At 35.6% G+C, this 20,737-nt stretch overlaps 1 protein-coding gene across 6 annotated transcripts in view; it reads right to left on the bottom strand.

Annotated features, from left to right (window-relative positions):
• CTTNBP2 (cortactin binding protein 2) overlaps positions 1–20,737 on the bottom strand; it is a 111,934-nt gene that overhangs the window by 34,906 nt on the left and 56,291 nt on the right. For all 6 annotated transcript variants that reach the window (XM_049814402.1, XM_049814404.1, XM_049814407.1 and 3 more), the window contains 3 exons: positions 18,867–19,091; positions 10,822–12,484; positions 4,078–4,281 (listed from right to left, as the gene is read on the bottom strand). In XM_049814402.1, the coding sequence (XP_049670359.1) occupies positions 4,078–4,281; positions 10,822–12,484; positions 18,867–19,091 (2,092 nt within the window). The remainder of the gene's footprint in view (positions 1–4,077; positions 4,282–10,821; positions 12,485–18,866; positions 19,092–20,737) is intronic.

The following is a 20,737-nucleotide window of genomic DNA, read 5'->3' as shown; positions in this document are numbered from 1 at the left end:
GTTTATGAAGGATGTTGAAAAAATTTTCTTCTAGCAGTTTCAAGTATTTGGTTAGAATACTCTGGTTTCTGCATAAAGCATATGTTAGCCATGCAAAAGCCATGAAGAACGCACAGAACAAGACCACCTTTCTAGAAAGGTACAATTAACTCACAATTATTGATTGGCAGATCATTCAGGTGGTAACTTATCTATGTGAAGATACTGTTTCTGACGAAGATCACTGAAAAGAGCTGTTTATTCTCAGGGATAGGTGCAAGCATGAGGAAACGCAGCTACTTTTATAAGGCATCTTATAGTAAGCTCTATGTGACCTGTTCTTGTGGCATATCAAGTAAAAGGGCAATAATCTCCAAGGAGCCTGGGTCCTCTGGATGGACTTCTGAATGGGATTTCGAGAAGGGTAATTTGGGTCAGCCCAGGCTCATTAACTCCCATTCACTGCTATCTGCCACAGAAGTAATCAGCAGTGGAGAGGACTGGGTGGAAGGGCAGGCACAAGACAGACATCAATGTTGTCACTCAGTTAAAGGTTTTGGTCAAAGCAAAAGCAAAACATGGAAGCGTATCAGCACAAACACCTGGAGACTTTACTGCTCTCCACCACAGCTGGGTAGTTAGTTCTTCCAGAGTGCTGGCAAACACCATGCAGATACATCCAGTGACTCGGCAGAGCTGACTTCATGTCGCTGTATGTCTCTGCACCTCACTCCTTTCTACTTCTCACATCATTCCAGTTTTTCCTATCAATCAGGGTGCCACAGCCTCCAAATACTCAGGATAGAAGAGAATTGATTATACCGTAAATGCATATGATTAGCACATAGCCAAGTCCAAAGGATATTATTATTATTCTCTTCACATCTCATTCCAGGAACTTTTATTATTTCATTCTCTCTTTCTCGACCACCTTGTGTGTGGCAGAGAATGGTCAGGATTAGCAACACAATACAAATATGCACATATATTAGCTAAGTGAGCTACTGTACATGTTATCAAGTGCATAATAAACTGAAGTAGCTCCTGCTTTGCTCATGGATCAAACCAAGACAGCCTGACAAAACAATCTGTTAAGCTAACCCAATCTAGTGGTTAAATCATAAAATTAACAGTTTCCTTGTGTCCAATGAAACACAAAGAAAGTATTTAGTGTATATTTTTAGGGTGAACTTCTCTCTCAGACCTACAGAATTGGGGACAGTGTGTGCAAGAAACAAAGCAGCTGCTATGAGCTTCATGTGCTGGAAAAACCCTCAGCTGCAGCTCTCAAAAGGCAACTGTTTACGAACAGGAAGGCTACACATTTTGCAAATAGGACAGATTAGGAAAGAATATTTGAGTGCTCTCTTGTCTTGTGTACTCAATTTTGCCTACAGATTGGGCTGAGAGCACATAACAGCTGCTGCCACCATGCTAGTTACAATGTGCTCTAACGTTCTCTACACATCTCAAATGCTGTATTTCTTCATTGAAAATGTGTGGAGATCATCCACTTTCCAGACTCTCTGCAACATGGTGTTTGTTTCTGAAGGGAGGTACTCACTATGCTGGCTCTTAACAAGTCTAGAGCTACTCTTCTGGCCAAGTGTCTCCCAGGAGAAATCAGAAAATCTGGTTAGTTGACTTCGAAGAAACAAGGGGTCCTGGAAATCTCTGAATCTATTTAGTCACCAACTCCAGGTTGAAAGTATTCTCAATAAATTAAATCATGGTGCAATCACCCACCAGGGTAAGCTTATGTGTTAAGTATTACAGCTGGACTCGATCTTAAGGGTCTTTTCCAACCTAAATGATTTTATGATTCTAAGGAAAAAACAACAGCCAAAAGTCAGTAACTTACCATTGACAATCCTACTCAATGCAATGAAAAAATTTGTACAATAAATTATTTTATCCTTCTTAAAATCACATCAGTGTCATTTCTTTCCACCTGGTTAGTTAAAAAAGCTATTAAAAAGGACTTTTTAAAATAAGACATTTAGTCCTATACTTCCTTTCTTAAGCCTATATATTTTTACGTTGTTTTTTTTAAAAAAAGTTTTCACTTTGAAGAGCTGCATCTATCCAGGTACTTGGGAACAAACTGCAAGTAACATAGAAAGGACTACATATTAAATTTAAGCACAAAAACCTTTCTCCAAAAATATTATAAATCTACTACTCTCAATTTTCATATAATGTATTAAGGAGACACCAATACTCCTGCTGTGTGATTCTCTCATTCAGAATTTGTACAATTCATTTAGTCACTAAAATGCAACGATTTGTACAACGAAGTGTTTTTCCCATCCTGTCAACTATAAATAGAAGAGCAACACTAAAACCTTTGTAATATATTTTTTATCTTAAGAAGTAAAGGATGCTAAACAATTACAGGATGCATATGCATGTGTTTGGTTTTATTATTGTGTTTTCATACTTCTGTCAAGTGCCTCTCTAATTTGAAATTTTGACAATAAAATGAGAAACCAAATTGCCTTTGCTGTCAGTAAAAACTGCTCAGTAATTGTAACTGAAAATCAGGGTATTTGCTTCAAAACATTTCAGGAATACAAGATGAGTAAAGAAGAACTGGGTCAATTACGGTCACCCACAAACACCAGTAATGATAAATGGATGTAAGCCCAGAAGAATCCACAGAACACCCATACAGTGGGGGGTGGGGGGGAATAAATCCACACAATGTAATAAACTTGGACTCTTAATACTGAAGATAAAAAGTTGGGGGCGGGGGGGGAGGAAGAGATAAGCACCAAAGGAAGAAAATGAAATAAAGGACTTTTCCAATATTTTAAGGGTCTTGGCAACAGTAAAGAATCTGTCAGATGAAAAGACCCAGATGTTGCTACAAAGTAAACCATAGCACCTAGCAAGCAAAGACAAAATAATACCATTCTGAACAAAGGGAAAATTCCTCCTATCCCTCTGCCTGGTAGCAAAATTAACCCTGAACATGTCAGAAAAATGTACACTGTCTGTCTAGCTATGGATTTTGGATCCTAGCTTTACTTTTATTTTTAAAGTACTTAAGAAAAATAATGGAATAGTCTCTCTAAACACTGTTTTGAACACTGGATCAGGGTTTTCTAACTGTGTCACAAACAAATACATTGTTAAATAAAACCACAAAGTACTCTTGAAAGGAGTGGCTTTAAAACCACTGTGTTCCACCTTCTATTGTGAAATAAAATCTTGACTTTACTAAAAATAAATGAAATTTTTGTCATCTGTATTGGTGGGTTTCATCTTTAGCGTCCAAAACAGCATAATTATATTATTTGCAATATAAGAATCTCTAAGATTTTTACATAAGTAGAAAAAACTACAGTAATGTGTACTGGAATTTTAAAGAAAGCTGCTGTTTGAGAGCCTTATGTTAACAGTCTGAAAATTATCACTTAGAGTTTGTATCCATGAAATTCTTATCTGTTACTAACATATTTGCCTCATTTCATAAATATATTCATGAAATATGAAGACTGACTGTTGAAAGGTTCAGAGATGCTACCTCCTTGAGACTGAGGTTTGGGGTTGTGGGGAAAAGAAAAAGAAAAATGTTAACTATCTCAGTAGAGCCTAGAGAAGAAACTATTTCATCTAGTTCAAAAATAAAGACAGTTCATTTTATTTCCCAAGTAACACACTACTCTGAAACCATCTTCCATGATTTTCACTGCTGCTGAAGATCAAAACACTGGTGATGACCTATTCTTTCCTGCTTACTCCCTGTAGAAGAAAGTGCTTTCTTTCAAGCTGCCTTTGTTACAAAAGATCTTTAGTTTGTCACAGAACACGGGGTGATAATATCTGGTGGCTTTTTATAGGAAGGGAGTGGAGAATTAGCATGGATGTTACTGCAGAATTACCACCATCAAGAATGCTTTCTGTGTTCCAGAATTCTGCCTCCAGAAGCATTGCTTACATATATATACACTACTTTGTCATATAATCTAGATATCTTAGTCTCAATTTCACATTTTTAAAATCATGCATTTGACCTAATTTAATATTAAAAACTTATGAAATAAGCTTTCACTATTTCACATGAACGCCGAAACAAAACTTAGTATCACTTACCTGTATGTCCATTTGTAGCAGCAGAATACAAGGCAGAATAGCCATCTTCACAAGAGTAATTAATGTCCAGTCCTTCTTCATTAAGCAGCATTGATAATAAAGTGACATTTCCCTGGGCAGCAGCTTGGTGAAGAAGGGTGGGCCTGCCACCCAGGGGGACAGGACCACCACTTGTTAACAAAGGGGTTAGGGAGGAAGACCAGCCTGTGAGTTAAAGCAACAGAAGTTAGATGGAAGACATAAATAAAGCTTTGCAATTTCTGTGTTCTTTTAAAAATTAAAAAGGATCTTCAAAATGACAGGATTTGTTAGTTTGGCACAAGTTTTTTGATGATGCTTTATCTGTACATCAGAAGATATTCTGAAGAATAAAAACTAGGTACAGGGGTGACAGTTGTTAATGTAAATGAACAGGATTTCATTACAAAAGGTTAACATGAAACTTGTTATGAACTGTAGTAGCAGCTGGATGTCTTGAAAAAAATTATATTTTTAAAATTCAGAAACTACTGGAAGTTCTATTCAAGTTTTAATTTAATCGCTGATATGCTGGGAAAGTTTTATAACGTATCTAGAGAAAGGCTTCCAAAACAAAATACTTATTTTCATATGAAATTTCATCCTCCTTTACAGTCTCAGTGAAAACTTTAGTATTTATATCTCACCTGCAGTTAAACAGATAAATTGCACAGGGCCCTTAATAACTTTAAGCGCCTTTCAATAAGTTTGAAAAAAAAAAGTAGAAATAATTTACACAAATAATACGTAAATAAATATATTTATTATTGAGCTGTACCTTAAGGTAATATTCCTTTTACTCAGCAATACTAAACAATATATTATGAAATGCTCCAGTGAGAATTAATAATAGGTTATTTAAAATTTACGAGTGAAAGCTTTCAAGTAACCCTGTTAAAAAATAATATTCAATTCAAAGCTTTGAAAGCTTAGGAGTTATCTTGGTTAAATGTTCTGTTCATTACTTATCAGTTTTAGTAGAGAGTTTGTTAAGAATATGAAGTTTGCTGCATAAGGCATAGAAAATTTTGTGCATTCTTCCTTGATCAAGGACTGCAAGAGAAAATAGGAGAAAGATTTTTTTTGGTCTTATTTTCACTATTACCTTTAGAAAATCCACATCATGTTCTCCTGAATAAATAACTTTGTATTCTGTGGCCACACATAAGCTATTATATGAGAGAGAAAACTGACAATACAAAGCAAGTTTATGCAGCTTTTACTGTGGTTCTGCAACACCCAAGACTGAAGAGCAGCTGCAGGGCATTACCTCCAGCTCCATCAAGCTGATCAAGTGCTATCCATCCTCCAACACCTAGAACTAGAAACAGCATGTGGCAGTAGCTCTACCATGCTGGGATGATCTGCTCCGTGTTTTGGAAAAACAAAATTAAATATGGAAATTCCCAATAGAATTCTATAGAAGCAATAGGTCTGGGAACCTTGCAAGATCTGGGCAAATTTTAATTAAGGTCCAGACTTACACAAGAATCCATCATCTGAGCAGCTTCAATGAAGAACACATAGTTTGATCCCAGTTCAAAACAACAAAAAAATAAATGGACTATTTTCATATTTGTTTCTAAAGTAAGCTAAATTTGTCATTTCAAATTAAGTTTACTAGGTTAGTATGTAAAGCAAACGTATTTGCACTATTCTCACAATGTAAACTTATTATTCAACTTATTTATTTGATGTTGACTGTAAGAAATCATCACTACAGCTATGAAGTTACCTTAAAAATCCAACTTTAAACTGACAATAAACTGTAAAGTTAACTCCATCCATCTTCATATAACTACAATTCCGAAGCTAACTTCTTACTATTCATACTCTTACTAATATTTGTTTCTCCAACATTTTTAATTAGAGGACTTTGAGGGTTTTCTGAAGTTTAAAAAAAAAAAAACAAAACAAAAACCCCAACAAAAACTAACCCCCCCCCAAGCAATATACCAAGCAAACTGCAACCTTTACATGGTAAAAAAAAAATAATATTTATTTCCACTTCCAATAACTCTTACAAAATCCCCAAGGGTCTGAAGAATAATATTTATTCTTCCTTTCCATTATAAAAGTGTTTTTATTATTCCAACCTTTTGTTGTTCTTTGAAACTAACTGTGCTGCAGCTGTTGCTATACATATATTAACGTTTTTAAAATGGTACTCCTGTATTTTTTACTGTCTTGCCATGGTAGTTAACAGTTAGTGGACATTGCTTGGGTGGCACTCCAGATGCTAACATTTTTTGTCCAAGTTATATTGGAATTATTTGGGGGAATTTGTGGAGCCTGACACTAAGCTTTAAGCATGAAGTTCACTTTGCCAAGCAGTTTTGTAATATCAATAGTATTTCTGGGTTCCCTTCCTTATTAAAATTAGTGCCAGTTTTTTGTTGCCTTTTTTTTTAAAGCATCATTAACAGAAATCCCAAAATAAAAGGATTTTTTTTGTCCTGTATGTTGTATCTTAACTTTCGTTTCAACTCTTTGTTGCAATTCAATGTTGTTGCAATTCAGTGATGAAATTCATTATACTAGGTTATCATTAGATGAAAACCTTCTACTGAAAAAGATACAAAAACCAGCTAATAACATAAGCATAACTTTAGCTTCTATTATCAATGTAAAGCAATATAATAAAGCTGAATTCATCCAGCAAAATATACCAACATTAGAAAATACCAATAAATCAGGTACACCATTACAGATGCAAAAAGTTAGGAAATGTGAAGCATCTGTGAAAGCTTGTAGGGCATGCAGTGATGAAGGGCAGAGGGATAGACAAAAACAGCTTCTGGCATCAGCTTCAGAATGTGAGATGGTTAATTTCAGAGCCTAGATCAGTCCCTCACCCTCCCACCACCCCCACCACCCCTTTTATCTTTGAAGCCAATTGTATAGAGAGAATAAATCAATCATTATAGAAATGAGCAAAATGAAAATGATACTTCATTGAGGAGTGACATAGAAAGCGCAAAACCAAGAAGAAAGTGAAAGCAGAAATCCCAGGGGTATGAAAATCCAACTGCCTACATTCGTTTCTATTTTGAAGTCTTACAGCCACTGAAATGTAGAAATCCAAACAGAGCAGAAGTATTTTGGCACCAGTTCAAAGGCTGCTGAAGTTAATGAAAACACTGTCGCACATTTTGAATCAGGCCATAAATGTTCATTGTAATTTCTCTATGTGCAGTTTGTTCAACATTAACGACAAGACATGGTGTCTTTTCCTACCAGGGACGAAAAGAGCAACATGCAGGACAATGCCCTGTCTCTAAAAGAAAGTATCGTTACATTAATTTAGCAGAACGTGTAACTGAAACAATCAGTGCTCTGATTTTAAGTTTGCTCTTAATAGTTGCTCTTTCTAGAGCCAAGACATTCCCTTACTGAAAATCAGGCTGTTGATATGTTCTTAAAGCAATCTGAGCTAACTAGGAAACTGTTTTAAAATTAATAAATAGAATACTTAAGTAATTAGGCTATTATCAATTCTTCTGACTCCACAATAAGAAAGAAACAAACATCAATTTATTGACAAAAAAATATAAAAATGGAGGATTCTTTCAATGTCTTTTTTAGTATGTTAAATTTGTTTTGCACTGCTTAAAACTATTAACAAATTCTGATTGAAGCTCACTACTTACTATACAATAAAATATGAATAAGATTTCACCATGCTCTGCTTTAACTGAAAGTAAAATTGAAATTCTAAACATTTTCTGAAAAAAACGTAAATAAAACAGATTAAAATCAACCAGAACATTAACAGAACTAAATGAATATGTGCCTAGAGGGCATGAAAATGCAGATATGGGAAGGAGGTTTCAGTAGTATTTGTAGTTTGTTAGATGTTCTTCACCTCAAGAAAGTCATACTTCAAAAAGAAACTGAAAAAAGAAAGTGAATAGGTGACATAAATTCAGGCATTAATGACCACATTATCTTAATGAAAACTGTTAATAAATTTGGTTTATCTATTCTTTTCTAAGATAGTCTATTTCCTTTCCACATAAATTTATAAAATCTATTTTTTTTCTTTTCTCAACATACAATTTTGAAAAAAAGAGTCTTTTTATACTTGCATAACATCTGTTGCTCTAAGTTTATTTAGTTCTGCAGTTTGCCAGAACACTTGGCCAAATATATTAAGTTCCCTTAAAAAACATAAATAAAATGGGATTGGAGAATAAGTGCAATAAACTATATATGCATTAGTTTGGGTAAAAGACACAGGAGCTCCTGAATATTTACCTGAGTATTGCAGATAAAGTTATTAAAGTTCTTTGAACCTTTTTGTAGTCAGTAAAGGAGGGAAATTAAAATAACATCTCTATATTAATAAAATAAAACAGCAGACTACTAACTAGACTTTAAGCAATATTTCTTTGCAGACTTCAGATTATGGGGTGTTTCCCATTTGCAATTGCAAAAATTCACAAAAAGCAGTGCCGCTTACAAAATATTAACAGCATCAAATGTTCAGAGCAAGGATTATAAGGGGATTAAATGAACCCAAATGTTTCCATCCCTTCCAAAAACAAGTGAACAGAGTGTAAATGAAGAAAGGCAATCTGAACACATACACCAGCACAATTTAAAAAAACTAATATTTTTTGACAAAAATCCTGTCTTTGAGAATTGTCTGAGAACTGTCACAAATTTCATAAGAAACACAATATTGACTATGTGGAAGAGTCTTATTTAAAAGGCTGATTGTTCTCCTAAGAAAAAAATTTATACTTTGAAGCACAAGCTAAAGCAATAATAATAAATGGAGTTATGAAGTCAACTGGTGGTAATTTAATTTTTAAGATAGAAGATTCATTTTTTTAAAGAATAATAAAAAACTGTCTTAAATAATTACCAAACATCCTCTAGTTAATGTAAGACTAACTGAAATATACAGCCTAATTCATGCTGATAGGATTGTGGAAGACAGCCTCTTGCCTACAAAAACTATTCACTTTGATGCTGATTTTGCCAATAATTTGTAGAATGTTAATAATCTTAGTTGTTCTTTTTATTAATGACATTTTAATTCCATTATAGAGCCTAACAGCACCTGAAGGCAAATGAGGTTTGGAGAATATCTGGAATACTGGGAGACTAATGATCTATCTGACATGGCAATCAGACTCAGCTAGGAATAACAATTTAAGATGAAAATTCAGGACATTCATATGAAAACCACCAAACTGAGAGGCAGCCATCAAATCCCACAGCTGTTAACTCTGAGAAGTAGTAAACTTCTCAGAAAAGAAAAATGGAAGATAGGATTTCTGAGCTCATATTTTTATGGCACAGCTCAGAAAGGAGAGAAGATTCTGACAGTATGGTGCCACAGACAAATGTTAAAAACATGACTAGGTTAGTCCAGAAACATGCATTAAGTCTTAATGAAGTGGAATGGGAATAAAAAAGGCTTAATAATGTGAACCCCGGAATCTCCTCTATATACACAATACAAGTTTGCCACATGCTGCTTTTGGAACAGCTTCTCCAAGACTAGCGAGTTCGTGGTGCAGCTACCAACAGAAAGTGGCTGGTTGTGTGATGGAAGCAGACCAGCTGTGCAAGGGTTTTATACCCTATAGATGATGATACAAGGACTAGAGTTATGAGGGACTGAAGTACCATAACTGAACTGGGAATAACTGCTGAACGTTTAGGACCATTCAAACATTCTTCAATGCTGATGAAGGTCTAAAGTGTTCCATAACTGTGTGTCTGTCTTCCTCACTGCAGTGCAAGTCAGGCTGAAGAGGGACTTCTACCTAACGTTCTTTGTGCTATTGACCCCCGCAGGGAAATATGTTGAAAAAAAGATTTTTAGGAGATCTACAATTAACTGAAAGGTAGATCAGGGCCACCTTTGTTCATTTAACCACCATCAAGAAGATACCCTGAAGTTGGCAGCACATTAGGCACACAAGTAGGTCCTCCCCGCCCCCCCGCAACGCAAAATGAATAGCAGATACACACACTGACTCCAGACTTAGATGATCAATATAACATTTTGATTTTAACTTGCCAACAGCAAACCTTTACTGGTGTCTGTTGAAGTAAACCTGTGAGATGCCACACACAAGTATTAACAAACCCTACAACTAAAATGAGAAGAACTATAGAAAAATGGAAATAAAAATAGAACATTCTATAGGTATGAAGTGATATATCTGAAACTGCACTTTTATCTAGGCAACTATATACCATCTAATGTCATAGGAGAATACAGTAGCCCAGCTATGCCCTGTTTTCTAAAAGATTCACAAAGCATTGAAATACATATTCCATGGAAGATCACCAGCAGAGGTAATTTTCAAAACATTATTTCAGACTGAGAAAGCATTTTGAAGTCCAAAATAATGCATTCACCACCACCACCCCCAGCCCCCCCAAAACAACAACAAAAAAGAGTTTCTTCAATATATGTGTCAAATCTGCAGCCCATTTACTTTATACATTATTCCTCTTTACCTTTAAAAAAAGCCTTCAATTTGGAGACCTCCTTGAGGAAGGAAACTAATTTATAACATTACTAAATCAGCAAAAGAATTCCCATACCCCTGGAATGTGGAAAAAATATAAACGAAAATTTCAGCTTTTAGAAAGTAAAAAAGAGAAAGGTATAAAAAGATAAATAAAGCAAACGAGACACATATAGGAAAACCAAAACATTACTTTAGAGGGAGACAGTTTGTAGCATATCAATCCCTTTACCTGATGCTGTTACCAGGAGGCTGTCTGAATCACATGGTCTACAGGATGAAGCACTAACAGGGTTTATGGAGGAGCTACAGGCAATGGTGGTGGGAATGACAAAGGAATTTTCTGAACATGCAGGTTGGTTCAGTCCAGGGAAGTGGGAAGGCCAGGCACCCACCTGAGATGAGGCTATGGCTGGTATGGCACAGCCTGCAGGTGCCACAGATAAATCTATAGCAGGTTTTGGTGGCAGCTGAGGTGAGGACTTAGAAATAATTTCCTCATTTATTACCCTGATTCCTTGTGGTGAACTTGAAAGAGGTGAGGTCACGGTTTTGCTGTCAGTTTTTGCACTTGTATTTGGGGATCGGCTACTATCCATTAAAACTTTAAGCTGTGGGTGCGGTGGTGAAGGAGTTTGCGAAAGCCCTGGTTTTTTAGGAGGAATAGGTGGAGGATTTCCTCTGTCAATTCTTGATACACTGGGAGTCTTTAAACTCATTCTACCAACTGGGGGGTAAGTGCCAACTTCCATTGAATGTGACGTCCCCGGCCGCGATGGAGCACCAGTCTGAGGGCTTGTAAATCTTGAAAGGACTTGGGTAACAGTATTCCGAGCTACCTGTTTGGCAACTAGGTTGTCACGACTAGTAGGGGATACATCCCTTGAGGGAGGGCTTTGGGTTGTGTTTCCATTTTGGTCTTGATCGTTCGCATTTGCTTGAAATCTAAATCTAGCGGCTTGGATTCGTGGATTTAGGCCTGGGTGTCCAGTAGTGTTGGCAGATGGTGAATGTAAACTGTGCATAGATGAAGTGAGTGAGGAATTCTGAGCTGCACCAGTCGGTGCTGCAGGGGTGCAAAGGGAAGTACTATTTGAAAAAGGGGAAGTGCTACTTGGTAAATCAGGTGATGAGCCTGTAGTTGGTCCATTTTCCTCAATTCTGTTTTGATTCTGTGTAAGAACAGGAGTCGCAGGAGGGACAAGTTCACTAGATGAAGGTTGCCTATCAATGACAGGCTTCACAAATGCTGCATTGGTGCACACATTCATTTTTGTATTGCCAGACACTAGTGGGTTCACTGTAGAAGGCTTTACAGATACAGTCAAAGGCAACTTCTTAACATTTTCTGTGCTATTGTCCATCACTACAGTATCTGTTTGGCAGGCAACAGTTCTTGAACTTGGCTCCTCTGTTTCAACAGAAATGGAAACAAGACTCCTGTCTTTATTTTTATCTTTATTTTTAAGAGAAAGATTAGCTTTACTTTCATTTTCCTTTTTTAATTGCTCAATCATTTTGATCATTTTATCTCTCTCTTCTCTGAGGTCACTGGTGTGTGCTTCCTCTCTATGAAGTTTGGCACGCAACTGCTCTCTCTCTGTATCAAACTCAGACAGCTGCTTTTCCATTTGAGCTTCCATTTGTGTACTCCTTTGTTTCTCAGCTGCAAGAGACTCCTCCAATTCAGTAGCTTTTTTCTTTTCCTCTTCAAATTTTGACATCACTTCTTCCAATTTCTGGGCTTCCTCTACAATTCGGCCAGACAACTGCTTACACTCTTTCACTAGCATCAATACTACATGTTTATTCTTTCCGCGTTCTTCTTCAAGACGAGCAGATAGCTTTTTGTGCTCCAGCTCGAGATTCTGTAACTGAGACTTTTCCATTTCCAACTGTAAGCAAGCATAGAGAAAAATTCTCATTAACAAGATGGAGACTTTCAACATAACCTAGTATTAACCTGACATTGATATTTTAACCTTTGAGAGTATGCCTAAAATGAACCTGTCCGCCCCAGGAAAGTGGTTTGTGATACCTAACACAAGTGCCTATAATCTTATACAAGCAAAAGAAAGAGACAGGCATCTCTGAAGAGCAGTTCAGAAACTAAGTAAGCCCATCCGCTTTCCTCCACTGACAACACAGAGACTCCCCAAAGTGAGTTAAGTGCTAGTGATTCCTGAGTGAGGAGCTACTTGTTCTCCAGAAATTAGACATAAGACATCATGGGAAGTCCTCTTCTCAGTAAAAGAACCAGGCACAAGCAAGAGATGAACTTCACAAAAAAATTTCGAGCCCAGAAATGAAAGGTTTAGATTTTAGGTCTTCCTTAGACTGAAGGAGATTAGGGTTGAAACACACAGTCCATTACACACCATAATAGGTGTCTTACATCTTGTTTTAACATTTCATAAGACATTCATTTCTGAGACCAACTTTTTGACACAGGCACAAATGTCTTCCTGTACTTACTAATAGTGGAAGGTCTCAGTGACATCAGTGATGTATAAACTATGTTACAAGCTAGAATCAAAAAACTACCTACTATGTGCAGATAATGGATAAGAATAATTTTCCCCTTCATTCATATAGTTATCACCTGTAATTCATCTTGCCTGCTGATTATGCTTTTATTCAAAGACCCTGTTCTAGAAAAGCAGTGGAAAAATATGTTAATGCACCATTTTATAAAACACCTACTAGTAATGCAAACCAAATTGCTTCACATTTTCCCAAGCAAACTTACACAAATCAAACAGCAACAAAAGAAAAATTGATTTCTTTCTTCCTCTCTTCACATACTGATGCAGTAGCTTCCTATACGACTTATCTGAATGACTGATAGAAAAACAAACAAACAAAACCCCAAGAAACTACTGAGCATTCCTTCTCTTGTACTCTTTTTATTGGTTTATCTTGGTCTTGTCAGTTCTGCTTCATATTTATGAACAGATCAATAGAAAAATAATAATTCAGAACTGTACCACTAAAGTGCCTTTCCTAAATGGGCATTTTTCCTGAAAAAATACTTTCAGACACCTATGAAAAAAAAACAATCAAGAGCTCACAAACATGAATGGTTAATTTTGACTGCAACGAGAAACAGTTTCATGCTTCTACACTATGAGAACATTTCACAATGCGCAAAAAAATAATCTAAGAAAAGCTGTGGCAAATAGCAGTACATTTAAGATCTTACTTGGACTAAATATTTCACTTCAATAGATGAAGGAAGAACCATAGATTATAGATTCAGATTATAGTGACATGGTAATATGATACTAATTTCAGAGTTTAAGACAATACAGTGTCATGAATATATTTACTGTAAACTGTAATGTGGGAAACAAGATGGCCTAGGGGATTGGTAATAGCTATGGAATATCTCCTCTCTCAGTCAATGCTTAAAATATTGTCTTGGTTGCCAGATGAAAACAAACAGAAAGACACACAGGCAAAAAAACCCCCAGGCATTACAATATAATAGCTTCTCAGAAGCCTGTTGCTACAGCACACTATTCCCTGTCCTCTCCAACAGGAGATGAAATTTCTCAGCTCTGGAAGATTTTCCACATCACTGTAGATATGTCTACAATTAATGTTTAACTAAACAGCATTTAAACAAAAGCTAATATAAATACCATTTTTAAATAACAAGTTTGTTACTCTCCAGTTATACCACAGAGTAGACTTGAAACTCATGCCATCAAGAGGTGAGTACAAGAGGGAGTCTGCAGTTGTAATAGAAATAAATCCCACCTGCTATAGCTCATTGGCCCCAGGATAATTTTTTCCCACTTGGTAAGCAGAATTCAAACACAAGAAAACACTTAAAAAGGAAGGGAAGTGAAATGACATAGAGAGAACAAACAATAAATCCTGCATGAATTTACACTTATAGATGAACGTCTCAGTCTCCCAACATTTCTAATCATGTTACCTGACTGTAAATTTCTCTTACATTTTCTTCAGAAGAATGGGGAAAGGCATAAAGACGTGATGGCAATATTGATGTGATGTATATTATAGTAAAATTTCTTCCTGAAATCATACCATTATCATAAGAAACAGTGAACTAAGAGGAAGAAATCGCTATGGGAAATTATACCTACATTATAAACATCAACTTGGCTTCAAATACCTCAAAACCTGTTTAGCAGTGGAGGGGCTCCACTGTGATTTTAAAGCTTCATAACAGGTTAACCAATATACTCTGCACAATGCATTTCTCAAAACCAAGTCCACCCTTTCTTAAAAGCAGTGTTAACTATATAAAAAATAAGGTATGGCATTATCAGTCATTGCTATACAAACAATATCAGCAACACCACCTCTTCAGTTATGTTAATGACAGTACAGCTGCAAATTAAATTAACAAGCTATTATGATGACACTGTATTTAGGAAAGGTCTCATTCATAGTTCTTCACATATAGAAGAATCATTGTTTTTTCTCAAGCATTTCATTGGGTTTTTTCAAAGTATCCAACAGCATTTGGATGCCTCACAAGCATTTCAAAGTGAGTGGAGCATCCAACAGTAACAGTGGAGCATCCAACAGTTTATTTTTTGTTAAAACAGATATAAAAATAATGAGGAATGTATGCAATCTTTAGAGCTTGGAAATGCAATAAGTTTATAGTGAAAATGTTTTTATCAAGATTTTCTGTACTTTATTATTCCTCCATTTTGCTTTCAAAAGAGGGACTGGTTCTATAAATTAACTGTTGTGAAATTATATTACTTTCAAATAATTACAAGATTTTAACATATAACTGGGATGAAATCAGCTTACTATACTATTATAGTATCTTCTTTGTAAGCATTGCATATAAATAATTTTTGAGAGAGAGAGAGAGAGAAAGTCCTCTACTTGATTTCAAATTGACAAGAGCAGCATTTGTTTCTCATTTCATGTTGTCTCCTATGTCTATCTCTCCCCCCCTCCTTGTTTTGGCTGCATCATCTTGAATAGAAAAAAACTCTGAATATTTACACTGCATTTCTTCCTTTAAATGGCCGATTTGGAACTAGCTGTAATTATTTATGAGTTTATGAACTAACTACAACCTGATTTTCGTGAAGCGTACTATGTGCATACACTAAGTCATATCAGTAATGTAAACATCTGGAAATGTGCCCAAGAAGGATTTGAACGGGGTAAAAAACGATACTGAGAAAAACGATAGTGTCCCACAGAGAACTAACCAGCAAAAGCCCTTCAAAGGCGAGAGACATTCGAGTTCATGCTTTGTGAGAAAAGGTTGAGGGAGCTTGGCTTGCTTAGTCTAGTGAAAAAAAAGACTGAAGGATGATCTAATAGCAACACACAGCTCCTTTTGAAGGGCCCTTACAATGATGACAGAGTCAAATTCTTCTTTGTAGTGACAGGTGGGGCCCCATAACAAAAGGGTGACATGAAAAATTGCCCTTTAAGAGGCTCAGTCTTGGAAAAAACTTCTTCACAAGGATAGTAGTGCAGAAAGGCTGCAATATTGCCATTCCTGGGGGTTTTCAGGACTCAACTAGACAAATTCACAGATGACTGGATGTACTGCTGGTGATAATCTGCTTTAAGCAAAAGGTTAGACTAAATCACATCAACAGGCCTCTTCCAACCAACGTGTCTGTCTGTCTTTGAGCGTGCATCCCAATACTAACTTCTCTGCAAACACTTGACAAATTAATAACTGTCATTTTGATTATCTGGTTTTTAGTGCCCAGAAAACCTCAAAATTAATTTCAATAGCAGCTCCAGGAAAAGTGTTCAAAGAGATGGAGGAGGATGGAGACTTAACACAAATCTGGGGATTAGGTGTTTGGTATATGGTAAGCCTATGACTGACAGTCATTTGTGCACCTCTTTCACTTTTCTACAGTCTGACACGTTGTTATGACTTGCTTTTTATAATCAAATAAAAATTTTATTCAATGAATACTTTTAAGATCACTATATTCACAGATAATAAGTCCTCAGGAATAAGAGTTCAGTCTGAGCCTGTTTAAAGTCCAGTAATATCCAGAGAAAATAAACACAGCTGTACACAGACTTCATTACTTAGTGTAGGAGTGAGACAGTGAGGGAATTCCAAACACAGATAGAGGCATCACACATTTAGAGAAGGAGGGATCGCTCTGGAAGGGAGGAGGTGCAGCTGGCTCTTTATGTAGGTCATATGTGTCTCGGCTTAACTTTTCCTTACAGTGGGTCACCCTACTTTGTCAAACATTTCTAGAAATCCCTTAAAATACCTTCATTACCCTCTTCCATGGAAAGATTTGAGAGACGGAGGACAGAAAAATGTGTAACTAAGGGAAGGTAAAACACTGAATAAGTGGTTTGTGAATGAATGGAGATGTTTGAGAGCTATGTCATCTGTTGCCACAATCCCAAGAAATTTAAGAGGGTGCCCTGTCCAAATAGCATTTCTAAGTGGCCTTAAAAGAGGAAGATGCAAGTTCTGTAGAGAGTCATGCACACAGCTGCTCAACACCATGCAGTTTGTTTTCTAATCCTTTGTTATTTAAATTTCCTATTTGTTACAAGGAGTAAAAATGGTAAAATCATAATAACACACTTTCAAAGCAACACACATTTTTTCAAGTGTAGTGCTTTAAAGTTTAGCTTGAAAGTTGAGCGTACTAGAGATTTATGTACTTCTCAAGGTAAGAATCAAACTGCAAAATAAATTATGAACAAACTACTTAAAATTAAGATTTAAAGAAAAAAACCCTCATGTATTCTTCTAGGAAACAAAAGACAAGAGCATCCTTTCCTGTACATGCAGACTTATAGACTTTGGCAATAAACCTGGGCTGAAAAAAGGACAAAAATGGAATTTACTTATCAATACCCTGACTTTGAGACATATTCTTAATATGTAAGCCTATCTTACATGTATGTGTCTGTCTATATACTAAAAGGCAGTGATAGATGAAGAATTTAGGTACAAGAAGAGACTTGTGGCCATGCACTGAAACAAGAAACTAATCCAATTGTCCAGGCAGATGTGTCAGGTTCTCTCCCAATATCATTCTTCAGTCAGAATAAGCAAGCTTACTTGTTCTTTTCTATGCTGAGACAATCCCTTCCCCAGAATCTCAACTTACATACAAAGCATATGAAAAAGAAAATTAACATTTAAGAGTCCTTGAAAGAAGTGCTAGGTAAGTACGGTTCTCTACATAGGCTATTACACTGTTTTAAGATTTATATATCACACATACAGTATAGTATTCAAATTTTTTGAATGCGGTATCTGTTTTTCTGAAGTCTGAACAGAGCAGGGATGCTTAAACTACACAACAGAGCTAAGATAACAAAAGGAAAGCTTTGCTGATTTAATTTAAGCATGTATTTCCAGCATATTTCCAGTACTTTTGTGTGCATATTATTTCCCAGAGAGCAATTACTACGAGAATCAATTTTATGCCAATTGTCTTAGCATTATCTGTTTGGTTTTTTTAAACATCAATATAAAACTGTCACCAAAAAGCTATTTTACAGCTGCTGAAGACATTCTATCCATCTTATACCCAGTGAGGATCATTCAATGCCTAACAAGCATTTTTTTTCTAATTATTCAAAAAAATCTGATTATTAGTCTATTAAACTACTGTTCCCTTCTTTCCTCTGAGAAACTCCTCCCCAATATATTCATATTTAGCTACACTTTAGGAATGTATGGCTTACATATTCGTGAAATATGTGCAACCAAGTAACCATTCACTTTCAAAATGACACTGTTTTATCCTCAGTATAAGACATTTTTTGCAACATACTTGTTCCAAAATAATTTTCTCTCTACAGCAAATGTTCTAAATGTGCAAAAAAGTATTTTTTAGAGTAAATTTATTTTTACTGATTTATGAAACCGAGCCACTTAATATTAAATGCAAATAAATTATTTATTTTATGCTATTTAGGTTAGAACAAAAATAACAGTAGCTCCTCTAGGCTTCAATGGTGTTGATTTAAAAATATATTGTGATGATGCTTTCTCAGGTCATGCTGAGCTATCCACTTATACACTGCATCAGCTTGTACCAGTTATATTTGATTTATTCCATAAGTAGAGCTAAATTCACTGAACGAATGAGCTGTGCACACAAAATATCACCAGAAAATCATCACCTCACTGTATATGACAATTAAGTGATAACATTTTAACACTCATCATGATAACCAAGTTAGACAAAGATGCAAATTTAAAAAGTGCTATGAAAGAACAAATCAGGAGAGGGAAAAGAAAAAAAAAAATTGGTAGCAGGATACCTTCTTTTGTCTGTTTTCAGCAGCAGCCAACTGAGCTGACATTCTTTCTTGCATTTTCCTGCAGTGAGCCATAACAGCTTCTAAAATGGACAGAGGGTTCATGCATATTGGCTTCTTTTCTTTATCACCAGCACCTGCTTCAAAGTCTCTCTGAAGAGCCAGAAATGGGTCACTCAGATTAAATCTTCCATATCGCTCCTGGATAAAAACCTCTTTGCGCCGGGCCTAACAAGAAAACCAAACAGGCAAAGAAGTAAACTAAATGCATTCTTTGGAGTACATCCACATATAGAAGAGACCTAAACCACAGGAAAAGTTATGTTACTTATTTATGGTTTTAATTATTTTCTTTAGGTATTCATTTATAATGTCTAAAAGGAATAGTCATATGTGTTGCACACAGATTTCATTATAGTCAATAGAATTCATTACATAAAAACCCCCTTCCCCTTCTCAATTCAATACAGAAATATCAATCTGGAGCAGTTTCAGAAGTATCACAAAAATAACATCTTATAAATTGGCTGATACACAGAGAGGAAAGGGAAGAAAAACATTCTAAAATAAAGTTTTCTATTTCTGTGTATTAAAATGATGCTAGTAAAAGATATGAAAACATGCTTTGTGTGTTTACTGCAGTACCCAAATAAGTATTTTTCAAATAAAAAAATTGATGGTATGTTTACACATAGAGATTTTCGTAAGTAACAGCAGACAAGCAGAGAGTAAAAATGCCACCAAGGCTTTTCTGAAATTAAGACACTTCTCATATCCCTCTTCAGGAAGAACTTCATGATATGTTTCTGCATACCATTATTTTAAAACAGAATTATATTTCCAAACTACAGTACAACACTTCATTGTCATAAAAAAAATATTTACACAATAAAGATCAGAGGTAGCTTTGCTTGACAAATTTTTGTTCTTAAGCCCAACAGAAAAACAAGATCAGTTTCAAAGAAGGTATTTTTGTAATTTAATACATAGTACACAGGAAGGCCGCAGATAAGTACTGACTTCTAACCATCTTCATAGAAAATATTGTTCCAAAATCTCAGGCTTAAGACCCATCTAATTTGTGTGTGGGGAAAGAAAACCAAACCAAACCAACCAACCAACCAAAGAAAACCAACACCAAAAAACTCCACCAGAAACACCCAATAATTTCTAAAGTTTTGTCGTGGTGTTTTTGTGCTTGCACATATAACATAGGCAGAAGCAAGAAAGCCAGACCATTATAGCACAAATTTTGGAAGAAAGTGAAGGCTTGTTACCTTAAAAATTAAAACACTCACCAGAGCAGCCCTTAAAAGAACTATGTCTCAAAAAAATCAGAAAAAAACAGTGCTGAGAAACAGCATCAGATAGAAGAATCCCTCCAAAGATGGATAAAATATTTATCTGTGATTTGGTTCAAATTCAGCTTTGAAGAATAAGCAAAAAAGAGGAAGAATAAGCCAATACTGAGATACAATAGAGGAGGAACAGGCTTAATAGGTACCAAATGGGTTAGTAGATCATTTGGAAAGCTTGAAGTTAAAATTGTAACATATGAAAAGGTCATAAAAGGTACCACATATTTCAGGGCATGAGAAACCAAAGAAGAACATAAGAACTATGTTAGAAAAAATCTCCAGAGACTAACTACAAATAATATACCTTAGTGAATGCCCAACTTTTTCCTATATATTGTCTACAAAATTGAAACATGGGAAATTAAAAGGTAAAAGAGAATTTGACTGCAACAAAAATAAGTGTGCCTACATATTCTAATGCCTGAAATACTTTTAGTCTATTTTTCAGTTTGACAGTATAGCGAGAACTTGAAAACATTTACAAAAAGAACAGGCCTTTGGGGCATAACTTCAGAA

This window comes from Accipiter gentilis, chromosome 11, assembly GCF_929443795.1.
Source record: "Accipiter gentilis chromosome 11, bAccGen1.1, whole genome shotgun sequence".
Taxonomy (NCBI): Eukaryota; Metazoa; Chordata; class Aves; order Accipitriformes; family Accipitridae; genus Astur; species Astur gentilis.
Note: the sequence above shows the minus strand (reverse complement) of the source record. Positions and strands in the feature narration are given on the sequence as shown.